Genomic DNA, 23865 nt, shown 5'->3' on the forward strand with positions numbered 1-23865 from the left:
CAAAATAGCTCAGGAGGACATAAAAAAAAACTCAGAACAACTGCCACAACAAAAGTCCTCTAAGGTTAAGAAGCAAAACGAGCAGCAGCCAGGTTACCTGGGATCCTGGATAAACACACCCTGTTCCCACAGAAACAGGTACTTGGGGATGCAGCTTTCATATCAAGGGCCATGTAGGCATCAAGATAGGTCAGGATGCCCACCTGAGCCATTTACACATCTTGCCTTAAAAACAAAATCCAATACAGCAAATTCCCTGCACTGTGAAATGCTGTATATAAAGCACTGATGTATTCTAAGTCCTCCATGAGAAAAGGGGGAAGAGCAAACAGAGACTTCCAGCACAAGGGTGACTTGCAGTGGAGCACAGAAAAACAGTTACCAAGGTTATTTCAGGGATTTCATGGCATGGCTTGGGGTGGAAAAGACCTTTAAAGCTCACCCAGTTCAACCCCTGCAGGGAGCAGGGACATCTTCAGCTGTCCCAGGCTGCTCCAAGCCCTGTCCAACCTGGCCTTGGGCACTGCCAGGGATCCAGGGGCAGCCACACTTCCATGATCCCAGCTTGCTCCAAGCCCTGTCCAACCTGGCCTTGGACCCTTCCAGGGATGGGACATCTACAGCTTCTCTGGTCAGCCTGTGCCCCATCCTCACAGGGACCAGTTCCTTCCCTACAAATACCCTTTGCACAGGTACAGGTGCTCAGTATTTATGGATTTGTTACAGTATTTTGTTGTTTGACTTTGTATCACACTTTCTCCCATGGATCCCAGTTTATTAGCAGTATTTTTTGCCATCAAAAATCACATTTTCCTCAATAACAGATTAGCAGTAGCTCTGTCTTCCCAAGAAGCTCCCCATACCCTTTAGGAAGATGGTTAATCTCCCTCCTGGGTAGGCCTTTTGATCAATTTAGAGAAAAGTGAATCGGTGTCTTCTGAGCAAGTCTGGGTAGCAGCTCCTTAAACAAAGCAATGTGGGCTCCTTTCAACATCAGCTCCTAATGAATCGTGGGAATTTCATCAAAGACCAGGTAATTAGACAGGTACCGCACCTTTGGATTAATGGCACCTCTGACAGAGGCCTGGCTTTCCTCATTCAAAGACAGGAACTGATTAGTTTTGGAGAAAAAGAAATGCCTCAGGCATTTTTGGAAGCATCTGGACAAGATGCTCCATGGAGAAGCATTCCTGTGCTCAGCTTTGGAGAGCCAGGGGGTCTTTTCTCCAGCCCTTTTTGGGGTCCTCAGCACAGTTACAAGGGAAGGGACAAGCCCAGGAAATTCCAGGTGTGACTCTGTGCCTGATGTGCTTCTGGCCCTCAGGAGTGAAATCCTGTGAGCTGGGAACAAAAAATTACCCTGGTGTCTGAACTCCCCAGGGGACAGGAGGCTCTGCTCACAGGGAACAGGGACAGGACAAGAGGAAAAGGCCTCAAGCTGTGCCAGAGGAGGCTTGGGTTGGACACCAGGAGGAATTTCTTCACTGAAAGGGTTGTTAAAACATTGGTGTTCAGGATTTTCCAGTCCCACCATCACCCAGCAGCACCAGCATCACCCCAACCCTGTCCCCAGGGGCCACATCCAGACTCCTCCTGAAGACTCCCAGAGACTCCACCACCTCCCTGAGCAGCTCATCCCAAGGCCTGACCACTCTTGCATGGAAAGGTTTTCCTGCTATCCAATCAAAATCTCTCCTGGCGAAATAATTTCATCCTTGATGATATTTTGAAACTGTGGAGTGTTGGCTAAAGGTGGCAATGCCATGACCCCTGAAGGGTCTGCCATGCTTTCCTCTCATAAATGATGGCAAAGACAATTTTCCACCTCTGTCCACTCCCTCTTGTTGCAGAGATGTTGGGAAGTCTCCCCTTTTGTGGGGCAGAAAAAGAACGGAAGTCCTCTCTGGCACCTTCTGCTTGGAAATGGTTGGGCTCTCTGGAGCTGCTAAGAAATCACAGCAATCCCACAAATTCCCAAAGAAGTCTCGAGGTGCTGTGTGAGCTTGAGTGACATTTGGAAGCAGTTCTGTGCTCACTTGGCCAGCAGGGCCGGAGAACAACACCGTGGTGCTTTCAGCCCAGATGCTTTGGCAGAGCCCAGCCTCGAGTGTCGCCACTGCTTGGCAGAACAACTGGTGCTGCAGAACAGGAGCAGGTGCCTTGGGCTTTTCCTGCTCCTCCTGCACCAAGGCCCTGCTTTCTGCAGTGGCTTTGGAGCATGAGAAACAATATTGTTCTTTCTTCCTGGTAAGGCTTTTAACTCTTTGATGGACTTGGTGAAAAGTTGGGCTCCATGGCAGCGATGAGAATAATGAGTTACGTGGCTCTTGTTGTCTTTGACAAACAGAGGTGGCAGATCCTGGGGTTGTTTTAAACTTTCTCCTCCAAATTCATGGAATCATAAGATGGTTTGGGTTGGGAGGGACCTTAAAGCCCATCCAGTGCCACCCCTGCCATGGCAGGGACACCTCCCACTGTCCCAGGCTGCTCCAAGCCCCAGTGTCCAACCTGGCCTTGGGCACTGCCAGGGATCCAGGGGCAGCCACAGCTGCTCTGGGCAGCCTCAAGCCCCATTGCCTTGATGTCTGTTTGATAACTGCCCTCGGTGATGTCCTGCTGGGGGTGACATTTCTTTGGGGTGACATTTCTTTGGGGTGGCATTTCTTTGGGGTGGCATTTCTTTGGGGTGACATTTCTTTGGGGTGACATTTCTTTGGGGTGGCATTTCTTTGGGGTGATATTTCTTTGGGGTGGCATTTCTTTGCACCCCTTCTCAATCATCTCAGCCTGGCACAGCCCTCACTCCAATCAGTTTTCACTCATGGCAGGAGGGTACTTCCAACTTCTTCCCTCTTGTTTCAGCATCTGCCTGCCAGGGAAGAGTCAGGCTGTTCCCAGGCTCATTCTCATGTTTGTGTTTGCGGAGTCCTGCCTGTGCCATTCATGGAGCTGGGTGTTCTGTTCCCTGAGAACACTTTGAAAACCTCAGTGCTGAAGCTTTGAAGCTCACTGATACATCAACTTTTAAATAAAGAGTTTGTGTGTTATTATTTCACTTTTCTTGACTTGCCGTGACTTCAGCCTTGTGACATGACTTTGTAGGAGGTTGTGGTTCCTTTGCATTGCAGGACAGTCGTGTCTGGTGCCTGTAAATGTGTTTTTCACAGCGTCCTCAGGAACTGGGAACATTCCCTGACCAGACCAGGGCACAGTTTTGTTTGAAGTAAAAGCCTTTTAGGGGTTGGAACTTCATTAACATTTCTGCTATGAACTGGACTTGGGATGATCTTTTCCCAGAACACAGTTGTTGGCTGAACCTTGAGGATTTCCTTCTGTGTTTGGTGTTTAGATCCTGTAAAGAATTTTCCATCATCACCTTTCCTTGGGAATATCCAACTCTCTTTCCTCAGGTGGAATGGTTCCTCTGCACCTCTCTGGAGATGAGGAAACCCAACCCAACACCAAACCATGGGAAATTATTGGGTCAGCTTTTCCTTGGTGTAGATTATAGATCCTTCAGGAAATGCTGGAATGATTCCTTCCCTCCCTGCACCCCTTGGAAGTCACCTGCTTGTTTTGGTGGCCCACATGGATGCTGCAGGTGACAGGCAGCTCTCAGGAGCTTGTTCTGGGAATTGACATTCCAGAAAAACCAGAGGCTGATGGAAGGAGAGGCTCAGATGTTCCAGCCAGAGCTGGGTGTCTTTGGTTTGTACATCTTCCACGATGTCCCTGCAGGGGACAGGTGGCACTTCTTGGGAAGGAGGAGCCCAGTCATGGCAAATGGAGGCCTTTGTAACTGGGAATCAGATTTATGGAGCAGATCAGCTGAGGGAAAGCAGGGTTAGATGGGGTCTTGGGAATTAGGAATTATTCCCTGGCAGGGGCTGGATGGAATTCCCAGAGCAGCTGTGGCTGCCCCTGGATCCCTGGCAGTGCCCAAGGCCAGGTTGGACACTGGGGCTGGAGCAGCCTGGGACAGTGGAAGGTGTCCCTGCCATGGCAGGGGTGGCACTGGATGGGCTTTGAGATCCCTTCCAACCCAAACCATTCTAGGATGCTCTAAGATGCTGACAAGATTTATTTTTTAAAATTTGCACAACTCTGATACTTGGGTAGTGTTGCTCTCATTGTTATTATTAGTGTGAACAAAACCCCAATTTTCATAGTTTTCATAGCATAAACTACTCCTTAGTTTGTGCTAGAAACAGTAAAGCCTTAGAAGGAAAAATGCAAGTTATATTTAAAAAATAATTCTCTTAAATCACATTATTATACTAAAGGAGTAATGATTTTTTTTTTTTTTTCTGTTTTGTGGATGGCTTTTGTTGTTATGTTTTACCTTTTTCTGGCTTGAAATTTGTGTTACTTGAGAGAAATCAGTGCAGTTACAGTGAGCCCCACTTTGGGGTGATATTGTTTGGATTAGTGAAGTTTGGCATCCCCAGGTTTTGGTGGTTTCCAGCTGGAAGCACAGATCCAACCACACTTAGGGTTTTTTTCTCCTTAAAAGCTGCTACTTCAAGATGAGACAAATCAAAAGAAGTAATTGCTTAAACTTAAAAGTTTGTGTACTAAATACAGGAATTACTACAAAGACAGGAAGTTGGGCTTTCAAATGAGTGCTTTGGAATAGTGAGGTTTGACTGGACTTGTCACCCCCCCTTGACTGATTTCTGATTTTTTTTAACTTTTTTTTCTTTTTCTTTGATGAGCACTAAACTGGATATGGAAATATTGAAACTTTTTACTGGGGAATGATTTATTGTTTAGTGACTTGGTAACTCTGAGTGGAGTTTGTCAGGACTGGCTTCAGATTCCTGCTGTAAAATGCAGGTGTCAGAATATCAGTTATCAAATCATTGACAAAGCAGCAGAAAAATGGTTTAGGTGCAGTTCACAACCTGTGAGGATTTTATTGAATAGTTCTGGTCCTTCTAGGCAACATTGGAGTGAGGAAAAAACCTGGAATGTTATTTTATGAACTGTGAGATGGGTTCTTAAGGACAGCGTGCCTAAGAGTTCTAAAGTATTCTGGTTTTTAGGAACTCCATCAGAATTTGTTTTATTAATAGAAAATATTCTGGTTTTTAGGAGCTCCATCAGAATTTGTGTTATTAATACAAAATATTCTGGTTTTTAGGAACTCTGTCAGAATTTGTGTTATTAATACAGAGTATCAAAGCAGTGCAATGTCTTCAAATGCAACAGAACTGCTCTGTAGCTAAAATTTAAGTGCTATAAATTTCTCTTGGAGTGACATGAATTACTTCAAAATCATCCATGAAATCAGCCAGCGAGGGAATTCCCTGGAATCATCACACCAGCAGCTTCCCCATAATCGAGATGGAATTTATGATGGTGGATATTTTTTTGTAGTTCACTTTTTCACTTGAAAAGCCTCTGTGTGTGTGTTGGTCCTTAAAGGTGTGTGATAGGTTAACAGCAATCTCAAATCCAATCCCAAAACTCCCAAACTCTACAGCCAGTTTGGGATTAGTAAAGGAAAAAAGACTTTTAATATCAACAGAGCTGTGCAAGTCCTGCAAGTGGATGGAGGGGACAGTACAAATTCTCAAAATACCCACTTGCCCACGTGCCAAGTTATTTTATTTTTACAGTTGGTTTTATTTTAAAATTGTCATTGCTGTGTTAGATGAAATCCACCTTTATTTATGGCAGACACCAGAGCTGGGTGGATGTCACCCAGTGAAATAGTTGGAAAATACATGGGATTATTTAACCAAGTTAAAAAGATTCTGCATCAATTCCTCACCCTGCCTGTATTCAAACTACAAAAGTACTTTGAGATCCTCCCCCTCTCTCCTGAAAGCTGTTCTCTTTGGTCAGGTATTGAATAATTTATATCATGTGAGACTCTTGCACATGATGTATTCATCCCTTGTTTAGCGCTTACATTCATGGTTTGGCATGCTGGCTGTACATTGATATGGGAGATGCTTCCCATTTTTTCTCTACCAACTGTTTAAATATATCTTGTGCCTCAGTAACTACAAATGGGAAATAGAATAATTCAAGTAATTTCCCTTGATGGGTTTGATGCCTGGGAAAGGATTTCTTTTTAATTTTTTTAAAAAATATATATCTGTTTGTACAAAAGGAGAGCTTTAAAAATGATGCCGATATTTATGCTAACTTTATGTTCAGCTGGAAATGCCGGGTATTGATTTGGGATAAAATATTGGGTGTTTTTCACCTCTCTGGTGCGGTTTGACGTGCTGCCATGCAGCAGGTAATTTATTCCATCTCTAATTGGTTTTGCGTTGCAAACTGCAAATTGTGAGTAATGTTCTTGGGAGGTGGGGGAAGGAGGAGGCGCTGCACCAACACGAGGAACTCTGGCTGAAGTGCTGATAAAAGTCTTTCCCTGCAAGGCCAGCGGAGCAGCCCAGCACAGGGATTAGCGCTGCCCAGTCCCGGCCCAGCCCGGATTGCTCGGAAAATCTTGTAAGCCCCTGGTCAGGTAACGCTGCTGCTGCTGCAGGGGCTGCGAGATGAGCACAAAATACATGCAATAAATGGGTTCCAAAAGCTGCCAGGAGATAAAGAATGGGCAGCACTGATTTTTGGGGTGTGTAGTGCACACACACTGAGGGAGTTGCTGGTGGTTTAGGGCATATAGGGAGAGATTTCAGGAGCTTCACTGAGGGAATTGCTGGTATTTTAGGGCATGGAAGGAGATATTTCAGTAGTTCCACTACTGCTCAAATGTCCAAAATGAAGCTGTTGAATCAGAGAGAGATTTCAGGAGCTTCACTGAGGGAGTTGCTGGTGTTCCAGGGCATGGAAGATGTTTCAGTAGTTTGACTAGTGCTAAAACGTCCAAAATGAAGTTGTTGAATCAGGGAGAGATTTCAGGAACTTCACTGAGAGAGTTGTTGGTGTTTTGGGGCATATAGGGAGAGATTTCAGGAGCTTCACTGAGGGAGTTCCTGATGTTTTAGGGCATGGAAGGAGATGTTTCAGTAGTTTGACTAGTGCTAAAATGTCCAAAATGAAGTTGTTGAATGAGGGAGAGATTTCAGGAGCTTCACTGAGGGAGTTCCTGATGTTCCAGGGCATGGAAGATGTTTCAGTAGTTTGACTAGTGCTAAAACGTCCAAAATGAAGTTGTTGAATGAGGGAGAGATTTCAGGAGCTCCGCTGAGGGAGTTCCTGGTGTTTTAGGGCATGGAAGGAGATGTTTCAGTAGTTTCACTCTTGCTAAGATGTCCAAAATGAAGTTATTGAATGAGGGAGAGATTTCAGGAGCTTCACTGAGAGAGTTGTTGGTGTTTTGGGGCATATAGGGAGAGATTTCAGGAGCTTCACTGAGGGAGTTCCTGATGTTTTAGGGCATGGAAGGAGATGTTTCAGTAGTTTCACTCTTGCTAAAATGTCCAAAATGCAGTTGTTGAATGAGGGAGCCGGAAAAACTTCGGCGTTCTGTTGGAACTGACATTTTGGGCTCTTGGTAAAATCAGGTTCCCCGCTGCAGCTCTGTAAAGTTCGGCGGTGCTGGGGACCCCTCACTCACAGCCGGGATGGCTCTGCCCGTGCCCCCCTTCCCCGTGCCCAGGTGCGCGGCCGGGCTCAGCTGCTGTCCCCGCTGTGCCAGGGCGGCGAGGCCACCCCGGCGGCTCCGTGCCCTGTCCCCTGTCCGGTGGCACCTTGGCGGAGCCCCGGAGAACAGGAAGCACCCCCCACCCCCTCGGCAGGTGAGTGACTCGCAGCGGCGCTGGCACATCGCTGCCGGGCTCGGCAAAGTGCAGTAAAACATGCCCGGCATCGCTGCGGCCGCCACGGCGTAGAGAGAGAGGGGACAGTGCTGCTGCTGCTGCTGCTGCTGCAGGGACAGCCGGGGGCTTCCAGAGTAAGTCTGTCTGTCTGTCACTCTTTGCATTTCCAGCCGCCGGTTTTCCACATCCTCATCCCCCCTGCGCGTGGGAAGGGGATCTCCCCAGCAGCCCTGCGAGCGGGGCTGGTCAGTGATGGATTCACGCCGTCACAGGCACAGAGACACCAATATGCTGTCAGATAATTATTTTTTTTTTCTTTAAAAGAAAAAAAAAAAATCTGCTTATTTCTCGTAGGATGCTTCAGGTTCGCTCATATTCAGTCGTTAGCGGTGGTGGAACGAGCTGAAATTTAATTTGCTTAAAATCTGTCGGGGGGGGGAATTACAATTATTATAATAATAATAATAATAAAGGATGTTGTGTCTTTATGGTTAAACCCAAACCAATGAAACATAAATTCAGATCTTTGAGAAAAAGGGAAGGAAGAAGGGAAGGACAGGAGTAGCCTGACACAGTAATTTTAGGAGGTGACCTGCCTAAGGAAGGCAGCAACAGGGAACTTCAGAGCTTTTTAAAGCCCCGGCAAGAATTCCACCCGGCAGCGTTGGGGGATCTTTCACATCCCAGCCCTGGAGAAGGCGTCCCGGAGCCGGGCAAGGCGAAATCCTAACGCGGGCGCGCTTATCCGTAAATCCCGTGTATCATGGCTGCGCCGCCCTGCCCTTGCTGTGGGGGTGAAATGTAGAACATGAGCCTGATCCTCGGGAGATGGAGCTAATTTCGCCCTAAACTGGAAAGTGTTAACAGCGCCCGGCGAATGTGACAAAGCTCAATCGCGCTCCTTGTTTATGGAGCCCGCGCCCATTGGCCGCCGCGCGCCAGCTCTGCCCTGGCAACTGCGCGCCCGCATTTGCATAGCGCGCCGCCATTGGTCCGCGCCGCGGCGCTGCGGGCCAATGGCGCGGCGCGGCCCGGGGTGGGCTATGCTAATGAGGCGCTGTTGCTGGGGCGCGCTGCGGCAGCCGGGGATGCGCTGAAGGGAGCGCCGGGATCGGCTTCCCCCTCACGCGCGGGCCTGCGCGGTGCGAGCCGCCCTCACACCGGGCTGCGCCGGGCCCCGAGCGCGGCCGGGCCGGGGCCGCCCGCCGCTCCGGCTAATTGCTGTTTCCCCTCAGTTTCCCCTCTGGTTTTTACCTATTTTTAAATTTATTTTTTAAATAAAATGCCTTAAAGTAGCCAGCTTCCCGCAGAAAGCAGAACGCTGATACACTCACCTCGCCCCTTCTCGCTGTCCGAGATCGGGATCTGAATCTGGTTTTTCTTTAGAATGATCTATTTCTGGAGCACACACGCTCACCTTTCAAAAATGGTATATTCACATCCCACCCAACAAAAAAAAAAAACAAATAACAAACTCCACACCAAAAACCAAGCTCCTCCTCAGCTCTAAGTTGAGTCCTGGTTTTGGTTTTTTGTTTTTTTTTTCTGTCCTAAATATCATTCCTGTCTAAGAATATTGGGAAATCTGAGCTTAAAATATATTCTGCTGCTTAAATCTGCATCTGTATCTCTCCTTTTTTTCCTATCCCTGCCTTCCCCAGCAGCTTTTTCTCCTGTTCAGTCATGGATCACTTTGCCTTCTTCAGTCCTGTTCCCACTCCCTCCCTCCGTCTTCCTGTGTCCAATTCCTGCATTTTCTTCCATAACTGCTCACGTTCTCTTCTAAAACTGACCGTAAGGATAATGAATTGTTCAACTGAGTAAATCCAGCTACATTCCATGCTATTTTTTCCTTTTTTCTCCTTCTTTTTCACATAAGTATCAGTATGTATCTGTGGTTTGATACCACCTGGCATTTGCTAGTAATAGTGGGAATTTCTGCCATCTGCAGATTTTTGGTTAAATTGGGTTTTTACTGGTGGAATTTTAATTTTTTGACCATTTTCTAAACCCTTCAGAAAAATTCAGATTCAGCAGAGGGAAATTTAGTTTTTCTTGGATAAAGCCAACGTTTTCATAGAGACACTTAGTGATTTCTAGAACCAAAAACTTAGATTTAATAAAAATTGGGTGTACTTGGAGTTTGCTTGAAGCCTACTGAAGAGCAAGTTTAGAGGTTCTTTGCTAGCATGTTTAAAGGATAAAAATAATGTAAATTTAAACTTTGTGTCCCTAAATTTCTGCTGTGTTAGGAGATTACTGTGGTTTCTAAAAAGATTTTTCTCCTTATTTATTGAATTTGACAGAATTTTTTGTTTGTATTTGTGGTTTTCACTTGGAACTGAAGGGCAGGTGAATTAAAGCAGAATTAAAGATGCAGAGGTAGTTGGAGTTAAGTAATTATTGGAAAACCTGTGTTTGGAATAATATTCACACTTCAGTCTTTATTTCTACTTTAAGAGTTATTATGTTTGTTCGGTCAAAGGTTAGATTTGATGATCCTGGAGGTGTTTTCCAACATTGTTTCTGTGAGTCTTTGAACTTTCACCATGATCATAAAAAGAGTTAATCTCCATTTCCCCCTCTCCTTTATATTCCCTCTTTTTAATGGCAGGCTTTTCATTCAATTACAAAACTTATAAACCTTAGAATAATTGCATAAGATCATAAATTGCACATGAATTTGAAGGGGGAGACAAAAAAAGCCTCAGAACCTCAACCTTGGCACATTTTCACCAGCATCGGTGACCTCTGGAAAACGAGGATTTGGATAATTTTTATTTGTCAGTTTTAAAATAAAAGGTATCTTTTTGAAATACAGGTTATTAAACATTCAGTAATAAAGTATCAACTGCTGAAATATTGTTTCACTCACTCATTTGTCATTAAATAAATAAATACATGCTGGGGTGAATCAGCAGTCAAAGTACTTGAGTTTGACCCGTGCTCCTGAGGAGCTGGACAGAGTTCCAGTGGGACAGGAAAAATTTGGGAAGAACTTGAAGTGTGTTAGAAAAGGGGAAAACCTTCTCTGATAGCTCTGTTTGTATGCGTACAGTCATTTCCTCTCTAAATCCTGGGATATCCTCTCTTGGAGGATCACATGAGGGCAGTGCGTCAAAAAGGAGCTTTTTTTACCTAACTTGTAAAGCTGCTCCTCTGTGGAGCTCTGTAAAACAGAGATTTACCTGCCCTTGTCTTTGCAAAGTCCTGAATGTACAAAAACTTAAATTATGGAGCCCTTTTGTGTTTATCCCATGTCTGGCCATTTTTCTGCAGAGCAGGAGAAAATCCAGAATTCTACAGAAGGAAATGATTGTTTGTGAATTCCAAGGATGCAAAAACAATGACCACTCTATAGAATCTATAAGCAGCCAGGAATAATTTTATTTGGAGCACAGTCTGAAGAGTGGCAAGGGATATTATGTTAAACACAATGAAAATAAAAAGATCTATTGTATGGCCACCTATTCAGCGAGCACTGCTTCCATTCTGCCCCCTAAAACAAACAGGGCATTCATGGAGCTAAACAGAATCATAACTTATTGACATGGAGGCACAGAATTAAAGCTGGGGAAGGATTCTGGGCTTTCCTAATTTCTGGACACAGTTCTGTTCATTTTGGTGCATTTTCAGTCCATTCAGCCCTTTGTAGGCCTGCCCCTGTTTCCTTGTGGAATTCCAGGTGGGGTTTTAGCTGTGCTTTCAAGCAGGTGCTTCTCCAGGGCAGAAGTGGAAAAGCAGAGGTCTCAGAGAGCTTAATTTGGGCTTTGAAAGTTCAGAGTGGTTGTGTTTCCTGTAGGCTTTAGCTGAGAATTTTGGCAATCTTGGGCTTCATTTATTAAAAAAAAAAAGTGGTTTCACTTTCACAACATTTTCTCAGTTCTAAGATTCTCCGGAGTGTACTCAAAGTCATATTTACAAGTTAATGAAACTCAGATTTATATACTGTGTTGCCAGTAGATTAAATGAGTTTTAGAAACTTCTTTCTCTTGTAGTGGGAGAATTACAATGAGCAGCAGCCTTCAGTCCTTCTGGTACCAGATTTTTAAAGTGGCTTTTTTTTTTTAATTTTTGGTAGATATTTCCCACAGCGTTTCCCTGTGACAGGTCTGAGCTCCACTTTTTCTCCAGGAAAGGGAACTGGTGTCCTCTGATTGCACAAAAGCCACAGACCACAAGTCCTGCCCAAAGTCCACCTCCTGCTGCAGCTCATCCAGGGAAGGAACTGGCCAAGACAGGCTCAGCAGTGACACAACAGTTCATGAACCTGCTCTTGGCCTACTTTTACTCCAGGCTGGGAAAAGATGGCACTCAGGAGTTTGGTATCACCTCCTGAGCCACAGCTCTGGCTGTAGGGAAGAGCAGGAGCAGGAGGAGCCCGTGGGGGTGCTGGCCCATGAATGGGGTTGGAGAGCAGGGTTGTTTCTAAGATTAGGGGTCCATTCTGCTCAGAGGGAAAGCAGTGTTTGGCATTTCTGTACAGGGAAGTTGGCTGAATAGTTATTGTAGGATAACTTCTGAAGCAGCCATTCTTAGTAATTCCCCCACAATAATAAAGTTCCTCCAGAGGAGGAACTCTGTGGGATATTTATAACGGAATTGTTCTCCGGGAGCTGCCACAGGTAATTTCCCTTTGTTCCCTGAGTTCTCTCAGCTTTTCCCTGGGTTCTCTCAGCTTTTCCCACTCCAGAGCAAGCAGAGTGAGGTCCCTGGCCCCCCAGGTTCTCAGGCAGTCGCTGCAAACCCGTGTGTGGGGACAATGGGCAGAGCAGGGCTGCAGGAGGTCACGCAGAGTTCAGGTTGGAGTTTGCTCATTGCCTGAAAGATGATTGTTCTAAACTCTGCAGTCCCCAGGGCTGACATTTGTGATGCTCAGGCAGAACTCTGGTAGGTCTAACTCGTCTTCAGCGTGGGTTTATTTGAACAGAGAGTTCTCAGATCCGAGTGCTTGTTGCTGATTGCTCCCTGGCTGTTTCAGGATTGCTGATACACCTCAGAGGTGGTTGGGTGTTGGAGCAGTGCAGGGATCTGGCTCCCTTTTCCAGACACTCTTCAGTAACTGAGCTGTCACAATGCTCATGGATGCTGAGAGCTTTTCTAAGCAGAGATTTTGAAAAATAAAGTTGACCAGAACTCTGCAAAACAATGAACTTTGCAAAGAAAAACAATCTTCTGTGAAGGAAGAGGTTGTACAATTCCTCAGCTGACATGGGATTTGCTTAGAGTGGACACAGGGCTGCTTTCACAACACTAATTTAAACACTGAAAAAAGCAACAAGAAGTGCTTGCCTTCACCTGTGGTGGTTTTGCAGGGGTTGAAAATAAAAAAAAAATTAAAATCTTGCCCTGTCCTGCTCAGTAAGAACCGTGCTTGTTCTGTGGTGTGGCCCCTCCAGCTCCTGAACTCTGTGTGGGAAGCAGAACGCCCTTTGTGGCCAACGAGACACTTCACACTTTCATTCTCTGGTGGTGTTTTCTGTCAAGTTCTCACTCAGCTGCCAGCATATCCCTGAGAGGGAATAGAGGCAATGTGTGCACATGGCTGAGCAACCCAAAAGTGGAAAGGGAGGGTGGGATAGGAGGGAGAGGCAGGGAGAGAGGCTCAAAACATTTTGGGTTAAAGCAATGTTCTTAGGAGGGAAAATGTTGAAGAAAAGGAAGAAAAGTTCTAGCAAGGCAAAGAGAATGGCAGATGAATTGTGCAGAGGAAGTTTCACACTTCATTAATGATCTTAATCACACCCCCTGCCATGGGCAGGGACACCTCCCACTATCCCGGGTTGCTCCAAGCCCTGTCCAACGTGGCCTTGGACACTTCCAAACTTGGGGAATTCCTGCATTTAAACTTTTAGAAGTATGGAATAAATGCTGATGGGACTTTCACTTCTTTTACCTGCTTCATCTTGCACAACCATCAGCAGACAGGGAAGTGTTTTAAGGCTGTTGCAAAGGTTCTGTTATCAGCAAGATAATTCTTTGTCGTGTCATGGAGCCAAAATCTGCTGCTGCTGCACTTGGGAGATGCTTTTGTCAGTCCTGAAGGCAGATTTGCATCACTCACAGGGTCCAGACTGTTACCATGGTCCTTTTTGGGGGCTCATTTGTAATTGTGAGGTGAGAAGTAGGAAGACATATTAAGGAAATGTCACTTTTTGAATGCTCTAATGGCTTTTGTCTGACTTTGCCTCCTTTTTTATATTTCACTATGAATACTCCTCAATAGAACACTAAGGTAGAAGTGTGACAGAGGGACAAAGAGAGTCACAAAGATACTTTGAGAAGCAAAGGTCTTTAATGAGCTGGGTGACAGGAATGCAAAGAAACCTTGGAATCACTGTTGGGATTTTCAGGTGCAGTCCCACCAAACAGAGGAGCTACTGTAACAACTCCTGATCCAGAGAGAAATCTCACTTTGTGCTGACTTTTGTGTCACAGAAATATGGAAACTTTGAGGCTGGAAGAGACCTTTGGAGGTTGCCCAGTCCTGTGCCAGTTGGGCTTTGGCTACAATCCACTGATTTTTTCTGGATTGTTGGTCCACTCTTGGGATCACTCAGTCACCTGCAGCTCTTCCCCATCACTCGGTGACTGTTTGTGCCTTGCTGTAGCTGAAATTGAAGGCCAGGGATGTGTTTTACAACCAAAAATACTTTTTTTTTTTGGGAGGAGGTTTAACATCTAAATGAATTATGTAGACTGATGTCAAAATGGGAATAACAGGATCTCAAATGGATGATAGGAAATTAAATCTGCATTGGGTTCTTAAAAATCTATGCAGAAATTTACACAAACTTTTCCAATATTACACCAATTGTAGTTCATTTATAGACTCCTCAATAATCACAATTTCAAATATTTGTTATACCTGCAGTTAATAATTTCTTTGTTGCTTGGAAAAATTGTAAAATCACAGAATGGTTTGGGTTGAAAGGGACCTTAAAATCATCCAGTCCCACCCCCTGCCATGGGCAGGGATAACTTCCACTGTCCCAGCCTGGCCTTGGACACTTCCAGGGATGGGGAGGCCCCAAAACATCTATTAAAAAAATCCATTTAAAACACTGTTATTTTAAATGACAAAAGTTTTTCCATCCTCACCAAATAAATGAATGTATTCTTGAACTTCTTCCACTGTGTTGAGATGATGCTTTAAGAAATAAACCTTCTCCTTTATGAGGGAATCCATTTTTGCAGTGTGTCTATTTTCAGAGAGTTCTGTGAGCCTCTTTTGAGTGCAAATACACATCAAGGTGGGTATTTTTATGCCTCCTCTGAACTAACATTAGGTAAGGCCTATTTGTAAGACAATTCTACCCACTCCAAATCCATAATCTTTTCCCTTAATGTACTTCATGATTAGAGATCTTGGCATATGTTTTGGGGTTTTTTAACTTCATTTTCTTCCCAAGGTGCTTTACAAGGTGTGATCACTTGAACTCCTAGTGGTTAAAAAGGAAAATTGATGGTTGACTGCACCTTGTTCACAGATATTTCTGTCCTGTGGAAGTTCTGGATGTATTGTGGGAACAAGTGCCCACGTGGATTTTAGTCCTGCCCTGATGGTCAGCAGATCCCTGATTTTTTTGGGTGTCTGGAGCTCTCCAGATGAGCCAAAAAACAATCTCAGAGCCACCAGAGGCTCAATTAATGGCTGTGCACAAATGTCCTTATTTCTGGAGCAACTCCTCGACCTAAAACTAAAGGAGGTCAAGATTTCTATTCTAACCAGTCCTTCTTTCCCCTCCTTTCCTCCTGCTGTGTCACCGGTGTTTCTAGGAGTGTTCCCTTGGGATTAGCTGTGCTGGGATAGGATTGCAGGGCTCAGGAGTGGAGCCTGGGATGTGGCAAGGGCAGGGATTCCATCAGGGCCCTTGTTTGTGTTGGTGGCCAGGGCTGGGAGCCTCAGGGGGGTGGAATTCCTTGGCTGCTGATCCTTGTGCTTTCAGCTCCCTAACCTCTGCCCCGGGGGGGTGCTGAGGTGGGTGAGGTTGGTCCCATTTCAGGGGTGACTCAAATCCTTTTCCATTTGGGTTGAGAACACGGGAATGAGTTGGCCAATTCCCATCCATCTCCTTGTCATCCTTCACCTCATCACACTGGTCAGGCTCTAATCTTGTCCCTTTTTCCTGAGATTTCTTGTGGAACCATTTGTGTTTCTGGGTTAAGAAGGTTCTTGTTGGACACAGTTTGGTTTTGTGGTGTCACATTTGGTGTGGGACTGTCCTCCAAGCCAACAGGGACCTCTTTGTTACTCACAAACAACAAATCTCAAAAAAATTCTAAACTAAAAAATTAAAATTATGGATATGGGTGCAGGTGGACTTGGGAGGAGAAGGTCTACAAACATAAAAAGTTTCCAGCTGAACCAAAACATCACATACAACATTTGTATTACATTACAACTGTTGTTTTGTGGGATAATTACACTTCTAACACACTTCTACATTTCTTTTTTACTTTATTTTAAATGTGTGTAGTGCATTATTCAGTTTATCCTCAGACTTGTTGTGATTTTTGGAGTGTCAGAAGATCCCGTGAAGTCAAACTGTAAATGAGAACCCCATGGTGCCAGGATTTTTGGGTTTATATATTTGAGCTTTCTGCTTTTTTAGGAGCACATGGAAGGGCAGAATTTTTTAAAATGAAATTTGTTTTTATTAAGTTATGTAATTGGCCAGGTATCTCTCTATTGGAGACCTATAGCCTGAGGTAAGAAAATACAAGATTTAAACCTTTGAAAGTAACTGGCTCTACACTTCAGAATTAGTGGTATTTTTGACTCTCTGATTTAAATATTGTTTTGACTTTTACTTCAGTCACCATGATGTTGCTAAGTGAGATTATGATTTTTTTTCAGGTTAAGCAGAACCTCAGAAATTAAAAGAGCAAAAAGTAGAGATACTGGATGATGTCTTACATATGTTCAGCCATTCTTACAGGAGTGTTCAGTGAATCTTGAAATGGAAATGTTCACTAAACCCACCAAGTTGTAGAGATGGAAGATTAACTCTGATTCTCAGTTTTTATTGGATATTTTGTAGAAGAGTTAAAAGTAATTTCCTGTGCAATGCTAACTTAAAATGGTTAATATTTTAATATAATCAATGTGAAATGTTGTTTGATTTCATCCATGCAGTTCTTCTGTTGCCCTGATAGGTGTTGAGTCAATGTGCAGTATCAATTTTAATATTTTAGTTTTCTTTTGATAGAGTTATTTTTAAGAAAGCCAAATCTTGGCTGTACTCATCTACTGTTTTCTCGTGCTTGTGTTTTCTTGCAAGGTTTGGACTGTAAAGGAAGTGGGGATTTCCCTTTGCTGGTCAGGTGCTTGGCTGTTTAACACCTTCCTTCTAAATTTAATCTTTAGTGATAATTTTGCTTTCAGATTGCAGCTGCTCTTTGTTTGCTGTGCTTTGTAGGGAGGCATAAACACAGAGGACAGGGAATCAGGGATTCAGGGAATCACCAGGGTTGGAAGAGCCCTTTGGGATCATCCCAGTCCCACCATCATCACCCCTAAACCTTATCCCCAAACAAAGATGAGCTGCTGAGGCTGGACCCTGGTTTTTCTTTTGGTACAATCAGTCCAGAAAGCTGCTGGAAGCAACCCTGAAAGGCAGAACTTTTGTGGTTTTCTGGCTTTTGTGGAATCCATACATGGAATTTGTGTGTTTGGAATAACCCCTGTCAAATTCTGACTGAGTTATGACACCCAGATGGAGATATGAGAAAAGGGATGCTCAGGATTAGAGTCCCAGCATGGTTTGGGCTGGAAGGGACCTTTAAAGATGGAGTCCTGATGGTCAGGGACACTTTCCACCTGACCTGGTTGCTCCAGCTCTGACACTTCCAGAGATCCAGGGGCAGCCCCAGCTGCTCTGGGCACCCTATGCCAGGGCCTGCCCACCCTCACAGGGAAAAATTCCTGCCCAAAATCCCATCCAACCCTCCCCTCTCTCAGCTTAAGGCCATGTCCCCTTGTCCTTATGAGAAGGCCCTGTCCACCCTTCCTGCCCAGCCCTGCAGATAACCTTTCCCTGAGGATGATTCTGGGATCCCTCCCTGTGGAATCCCCCGTGTGTGACAGCCCCTGGGTGCCGATGAGCTCTGGGATCCACAGGGCAAGATTCTCAACCCATCCCTCGCTTAACCCTCGCCTTGTCTTTGCAGGAGGAGAGACTTCAGCATGCAAACCTTCATCTGTTCGGCTTGCACCATCGTTTTCATTCCATGCTGCTGGCCTTCAGATGGCTGGACAGATGTCCCATTCGCATCAGCAGTACAGTGACCGGCGGCAGCAGAACATCAGCGACCAGCAGGTCTCGGCCTTATCCTACGCTGAGCAGCTCGAGCAGCCACTGCCCCTGACAAACCAGGTATGGGGGAGGGCTCCTGCTGCAGCTGGCAGCTCTTGAATGTGGAGCTGTGGAGTCTGTTGGGTTGGAAGGGACCTTTAAAGATTGAGGTTGCCATGGCAGGGACACCTTCCACTGTGCCAGGCTGCTCCAAGCCCCAGTGTCCAACCTGGCCTTGGGCACTGCCAGGGATCCAGGGGCAGCCACAGCTGCTCTGGGAATTCCATCCCAGCCCTTGCCCACCCTGCCAGGGAACAATTCCTCATTCCCAAGATCCCATCTAGCCCCTGCCCTCCTTCAGTTTAAGGTCATTCCTCCCATGTTCTGTCACTCTAAACCCGTGTGAAACGTCCCTCTCTGTCCCTGTATTGCACAACCATAAATTACAGGATGGGGCATTTATTCTTCTATGTTTTTTTTTTTAACTGATTAACTCCCAACTCTGTAAGGATGGAGTTAAGATACAACAGTATATTTTAAAAAATACAAATTTTTATATATAGTATGTGTGTGTGTGTGTGTATTTTTAAAATGTGTGTATATATATTTTAATATATATATGTGTATATATGTGTGTGTGTGCGTGTGTGTGTATATCTATATATGTGTATATATATGTATAAGTATGCTATAACTTCAAAAAAAGTTTTTAAAGTTGTTTCTAAAGTCCTGGAACATATTTATTATGATTATTCTACTTGTAACTTTTTTTTTTAAATAAGGGGGGAGCAAGATTGGCCAAGTGGAGAACTGTGAAAAGCTCTTTTTAAAATAATAGCTATTTTTTAAATTTTTGGGCTGTTTGTTAGCAGCTAATTGCTTTATTACTTATCCTAATGGACAGTTTTGTGTATTTGGAATACAGAAGTTTGCACAAAATAGATTTTATTTGAGTAGGTAGGACTGCTGAAAGGAGTCACAGGAGTTGTCAGCAGGAGCCACAAGAGCTGCTGTGGTTCTGGATAAGTGGGAATTCTGTTGGTTTTTAAAAATTCCATGGCCCAGTTGTGGAAACATAAGGGCAGATGGGTTCCAACAAAGCCTCTAAGTCAGAAATCGAAAATTTGGTGCAGACTGATGAGGAATGTTTCACTGAAGAGGATGGAGGTGAAGTGTGTTTGCTGCTCAAGATGTTTTAGGCAGAAAAGTCTCCAGAACCATCAGGAGGTGCTCTCGTGCTGTGGGAAGACACTTATGGCCAGGATGTTGGGTGCCAGGATTTGGAGATCTCCAGTGACTGGAGCAAAGTGAATGGAGCTGGCCAGGGATGGGTTTCCTTTCCTGAGGGGCCAACCAGGAGGAAGAGGAAATCTCCTATGTAATAATGTATAGCTTGAGGATCTACAAAGGCATTTTATGTGAGCTTTTTTTGGGTTAAAGGTCTCCCAAAAATTCTGCAATGAGGCTGGTCAGTCAAGAAAAGTTGCACCTGAATCCTTTCAAGGCACTTTGGAAACAAACTCAAGGAATTTTAGGTTGTATGGACATGATCCATGTGAGGAAATAATCAGCTGGCCACCTTGGCCGTGGCAATCAAGCTGTCTTTGCACCACCACCACAACTCTATAGAATCAATGTTCTTGGCTTTGATGGTGGCCAACTTTCTGAAGTCTCCTGACTACTTCCCTTCCCTGCCTCTTTCCTCCCTCGAGTTCTTGTGCTTCTCCCATCACCCAGTTCCACCAAGAGTTCTCCTCACCAGGCTCCTGCTTGGAGTGGAAGTTCTGTGTGAGCCTCTGTGGGGACTCCCAAAGACTTTTTGTCTTTGCAATGCACTTCTGATTTTATCTGCACAGCCAGATCCAGCTGAGACCTTCCTGCTGGTGGCTCAGATCATCTGCTCTGGACCTGGTCTCTCTGCAGTATAAATTCCTTGTTCTTTCTTTTGGGTTGCCTTTTTACAGCTCTTGTTCATCTTAATTAAAAAATAACTTCTTTTTTCTTATTAAAAAAATCCTTGACCTCTGTGGTTGAAGGCTTTGTGCTTTTCTCTCCAGATGTGATCTGCAAACATCTGGGGGTTTGTGTTCCATTCTTTCTGTATGACATTCCTACAGGAATCCTTCTTATTCAAGGTATTGCCATGAAAATACTGCCACACTCTGGCCTTGATAAAAGTTTTTTATCCAAAAACTTGATAGAGTTTTGTCCTGTAAATGTCAGTTCTGGAAAGGAACCTTGCAGAGAACATTGTTGGAACCATCTTTAGGTGCTTGTTTCATTCCTCTGGTGGGATCCCACCACTTGTTCTCTCTGTCGTCTCCTTGTGGAGCTTGTAACACAGACCAGCCTTTTATAATGGAAAACTCTCTTTGGTCCCAGAAGGTGACTTCTGCCTTTGCAGGTTCATACCAGGATCAGAATTCCAGTATCATTTAGGTTGGAAAAAATCTCCAGGAGGAATCCCAGCTGTGCCCAGTGCCCACCTTGTCCCCAGCCCAGAGCACTCAGTGCCACCTCCAGGGGACACCTGCAGGGATGGGCACTGCAAAGCTCCCTGGGCAGCCCCTGCCAAGGCCTGAGCACCCTTTCCATGGGCAAATTCCTGCTGCTGTCCCAGCTGAGCCTGCCCTGGCCCAGCCTGAGGCCGTTCCCTCTGCTCCTGTCCCTGTTCCCTGGTCCTCCTCCTGTCGGAGCCACAAGGTCCCCCCTGAGCCTCCTTTTCTCCAATGTTTATCTTCCAGAAAATCCTGGGTTTAATATGCAGCAAAAGGAATTGGCTGTTGGAGAAGCCTTGATAGTTTGATCTTAATATATCCATAAAAACAGGAGGAGGAAAAAGGTGACTTCAGGCAGATTCAGGGAGTTTGATCCTTTAAGGTAGGATCCTTTCCATGCAGTGGCTCCCATCCAGTCAGACAGACAAGGATTGGGTCTGGGAGCTTCAGTTTCCTGGAATTTCCCAACATCAGCAGCCTGGAACTTTGGGACAGCTTGGGTGCCACAGCTTTCCACAGCCTAAAAGTAAATGTTTGGGTGCCCTAAAACCAACCTGCTTGGGTACCCTAAAATAATCTGCTGGTGCAGATATAAAAATAACAAATCTGTTAGGGTGCCCTAAAAGCAACTTCTTAGTGTGCACTAAAAGTAATCTAATTGGGTGCCCTAAAAGTCAACTGTTAGGGTGCCCTAAATTACCCTGTTTGGGTGTCCTAAAAGTACACGGTTTGGGTGTCCTAAAATAACCTCTTCAGGTGCCCTAAAAATAACTTCTTTGGGTGCCCTAAAAGTAAACTGTTTGGGTGGCCTAAAGTGTCTTTGGGTACCCTAAAAGTAACTCCTTAGGGTGCCCTAAAATACCTTATTTAGGTGCCCTTAAAGTAAGCTGTTTGGGTGCCCTAAAGCTTCTTTGTGTGCCCTAAAAGTAACTAATTTAGGTACCCTAAAAGTAACTTCTTTGGGTGCCCTAAAACACCCCATTTGGGTGCCCTAAAAGTAAACTGTTAGGGTGTCCTAAAATAACCTCTTTGAGTGCCCTAAAAATAACTTCTTTGGGTGCCCTAAAAGTAAACTGTTTGGGTGCCCTTAAACTTTTTTCAGTACCTTAAAAGGAACTCATTTAGGTTCCCTAAAAATAACTTCTTTGGGTACCCTAAAACACCCTATTTGGATGCTCCATAAGTAACTTCTTTGTGTGCCCTAAAATAACCTCTTCGGGCACCCTAAAAATAACCTCGTTGGGTGCCCTAAAACAGCCTGTTTGGGTGCCCTAAAAGTAAACTGTTTGAGTGCCTTAAAATTTATTTGGGTACCCTAAAAGTAACTAATTTAGGTATCCTAAAAGTGACTTCTTTGGGTGCCCTAAAACACCCCATTCAGGCGCCCTAAAAATAAACTGTTAGGGTGCCCTAAAACTTCTTTGGGTACCCTAAAAATAACTCATTTAGTTACCCTAAAAGTCACTTATTTGGTGCCCTAATACACCCCATTTGGATCCCCTATAAGTAACTTCTTTGGGTGCCCTAAAATAACTTCTTTGGGTGCCCTAAAAGTAATCTGAGTGCCTTAAACTTCTTTGGGTACCCTAAAAATAGCTCATTTAGGTACCCTAAAAGTAACGTCTTTGGGTGCCCTAAAATACCCTTTTTTGGGTGCCATGAAAGTAAACTGTTAGGGTGCCCTAAAACTTCTTTGGGTGCCCTAAACATCCTATTTGGGTGCCCCAAAAGTGCCGTGTTTGGTGTGAGCAGGCAGCAGCTGGCTGGCAGGAGCTGGAGCCCCTTTGCTGCTGTTGTACCCCGGTGGCTGGAGGGTCCGGAAAATCGGGATTTGGGCTCTGGAAAGGGGAATTTGGGCTTGGGAAATGAGGATTTGGGCTCTGGAAATGGGGATTTGTGCTTGGGAAGTCGGGATTTGGGCTCGGGCAGTCGGGGTTTGGGCTCTGGAAATCAGGGTTCAGGCTCGGGAAATGGGGATTTGGGCTCTGGAAATGGGGGTTTGGGCTCAGGAAATGGGGATTTGGGCTCGGGAAATGGGGATTTGGGCTCGGGAAATGGGGATTTGGGCTCGGGAAATGGGGATTTGGGCTCGGGAAATGGGGATTTGGGCTCGGGAAATGGGGATTTGGGCTCTGGAAATCGGGATTGAGGCTCTGGAAATGGGGATTTGGGCTCGGGAAATCGGGGTTTGGGCTCGGGAAATGGGGATTTGAGCTTGGAAATGGGGATTTGGGCTCGGGAAATGGGGATTTGAGCTTGGAAATGGGGATTTTCCCAGCTCGGCTGCCGGGATTCCAGCGGAGCGTTGCCCGAGCTGCCGCCCCCCTCTGCTGGCCGCAGCGCCGCGGTGCTGCCCGGAAAGCTCCTCTCCCAAAATCCCATCCCTGAGCTTCCCTGATTACCTGAGGATGCTCTCACAGGTTATTTTTGTGTCTTTGCAGCAGACTGACTCCATTTTTTTTTTTTTTTTTTTTTTTAATGGAGTGTCTGGTTCAGGTTCCTGGAATGATTTTAATTCATCAGCAGAGAAAGGGAAGCCAGGTGTTGCATGTGAATTTATTGGTTTTATTCCTGCTCTGTCCTGCTTGCATTTGGGGTTGTAGTGGCTTGCAGGCCATATTTTGATTTTTGTGGAATCATTCACAGTTGCAGATTAAAGGTTAGGGAATAATAATGACAATTTATATTCAGATTATATAAATTAGCTGTGTTTATATTAAATGTAAATAATGTAAATAATTACATGTAAGTTGCTCTTAAAAGATTGTTTACATAATTTTCTCTTGCACTTACTGCTTTCTGGCTGTGTTCCCCAAACCCATCACTGACAAGGATCAAAGAATTCTAGGAAGATACTCCAAGACCAGCCAGATTTTTTTGGTTTTCTCTTATTTATGAGGCTTTAAATTACAGTTAAAAACTTCCAGCTCTGTCTTTTTACATTTTTTTCCTTCAGGAGTTATTTTTTAGGGCTTTTATTTCCCAAATAGTGCTGGCAGGAGGGGTCCTGCTCATGGCTGTGGCTGCTGGGTGTTTCAGTTTCAGGGCAGTGTGGGAACACATGGTCCAGGGTGAACAGAAAAGTTGGGATTTCTGTGATCTTTCTCCTGCAATGGTAATAAATTCATATTTCACTGTCCAGTTTTAACTGGTTCCATCTTGTGAGTTCAACACAGCCTGATGGGAATGAAAGATAGGAGCTTAAAAATTGTCACAACTTCAAAATTTCTTTTTTTGCTGCTCTCTTTATCTTTATCATGATGCTCAGTTCCTTGAAACTCTTTTCATTTAATTACAAAATTATTAGAAAATTGGTTTACCTGATGAAGG

At 44.8% G+C, this 23865-nt stretch overlaps 1 protein-coding gene across 1 annotated transcript in view; it reads left to right on the forward strand.

Moving 5' to 3' along the window:
- The window catches only part of DYRK1A (dual specificity tyrosine phosphorylation regulated kinase 1A), a 75642-nt gene that overhangs the window by 36868 nt on the left and 14909 nt on the right, over positions 1-23865 (forward strand). Inside the window, exon 3 of the mRNA XM_041487751.1 lies at positions 17913-18118. Coding sequence (XP_041343685.1) covers positions 17913-18118 — 206 coding nt within the window. The remainder of the gene's footprint in view (positions 1-17912; positions 18119-23865) is intronic.

Source organism: Pyrgilauda ruficollis, unplaced genomic scaffold (genome assembly GCF_017590135.1).
Source record: "Pyrgilauda ruficollis isolate IOZ18807 unplaced genomic scaffold, ASM1759013v1 scaffold84, whole genome shotgun sequence".
Taxonomy (NCBI): domain Eukaryota; kingdom Metazoa; phylum Chordata; class Aves; order Passeriformes; family Passeridae; genus Pyrgilauda; species Pyrgilauda ruficollis.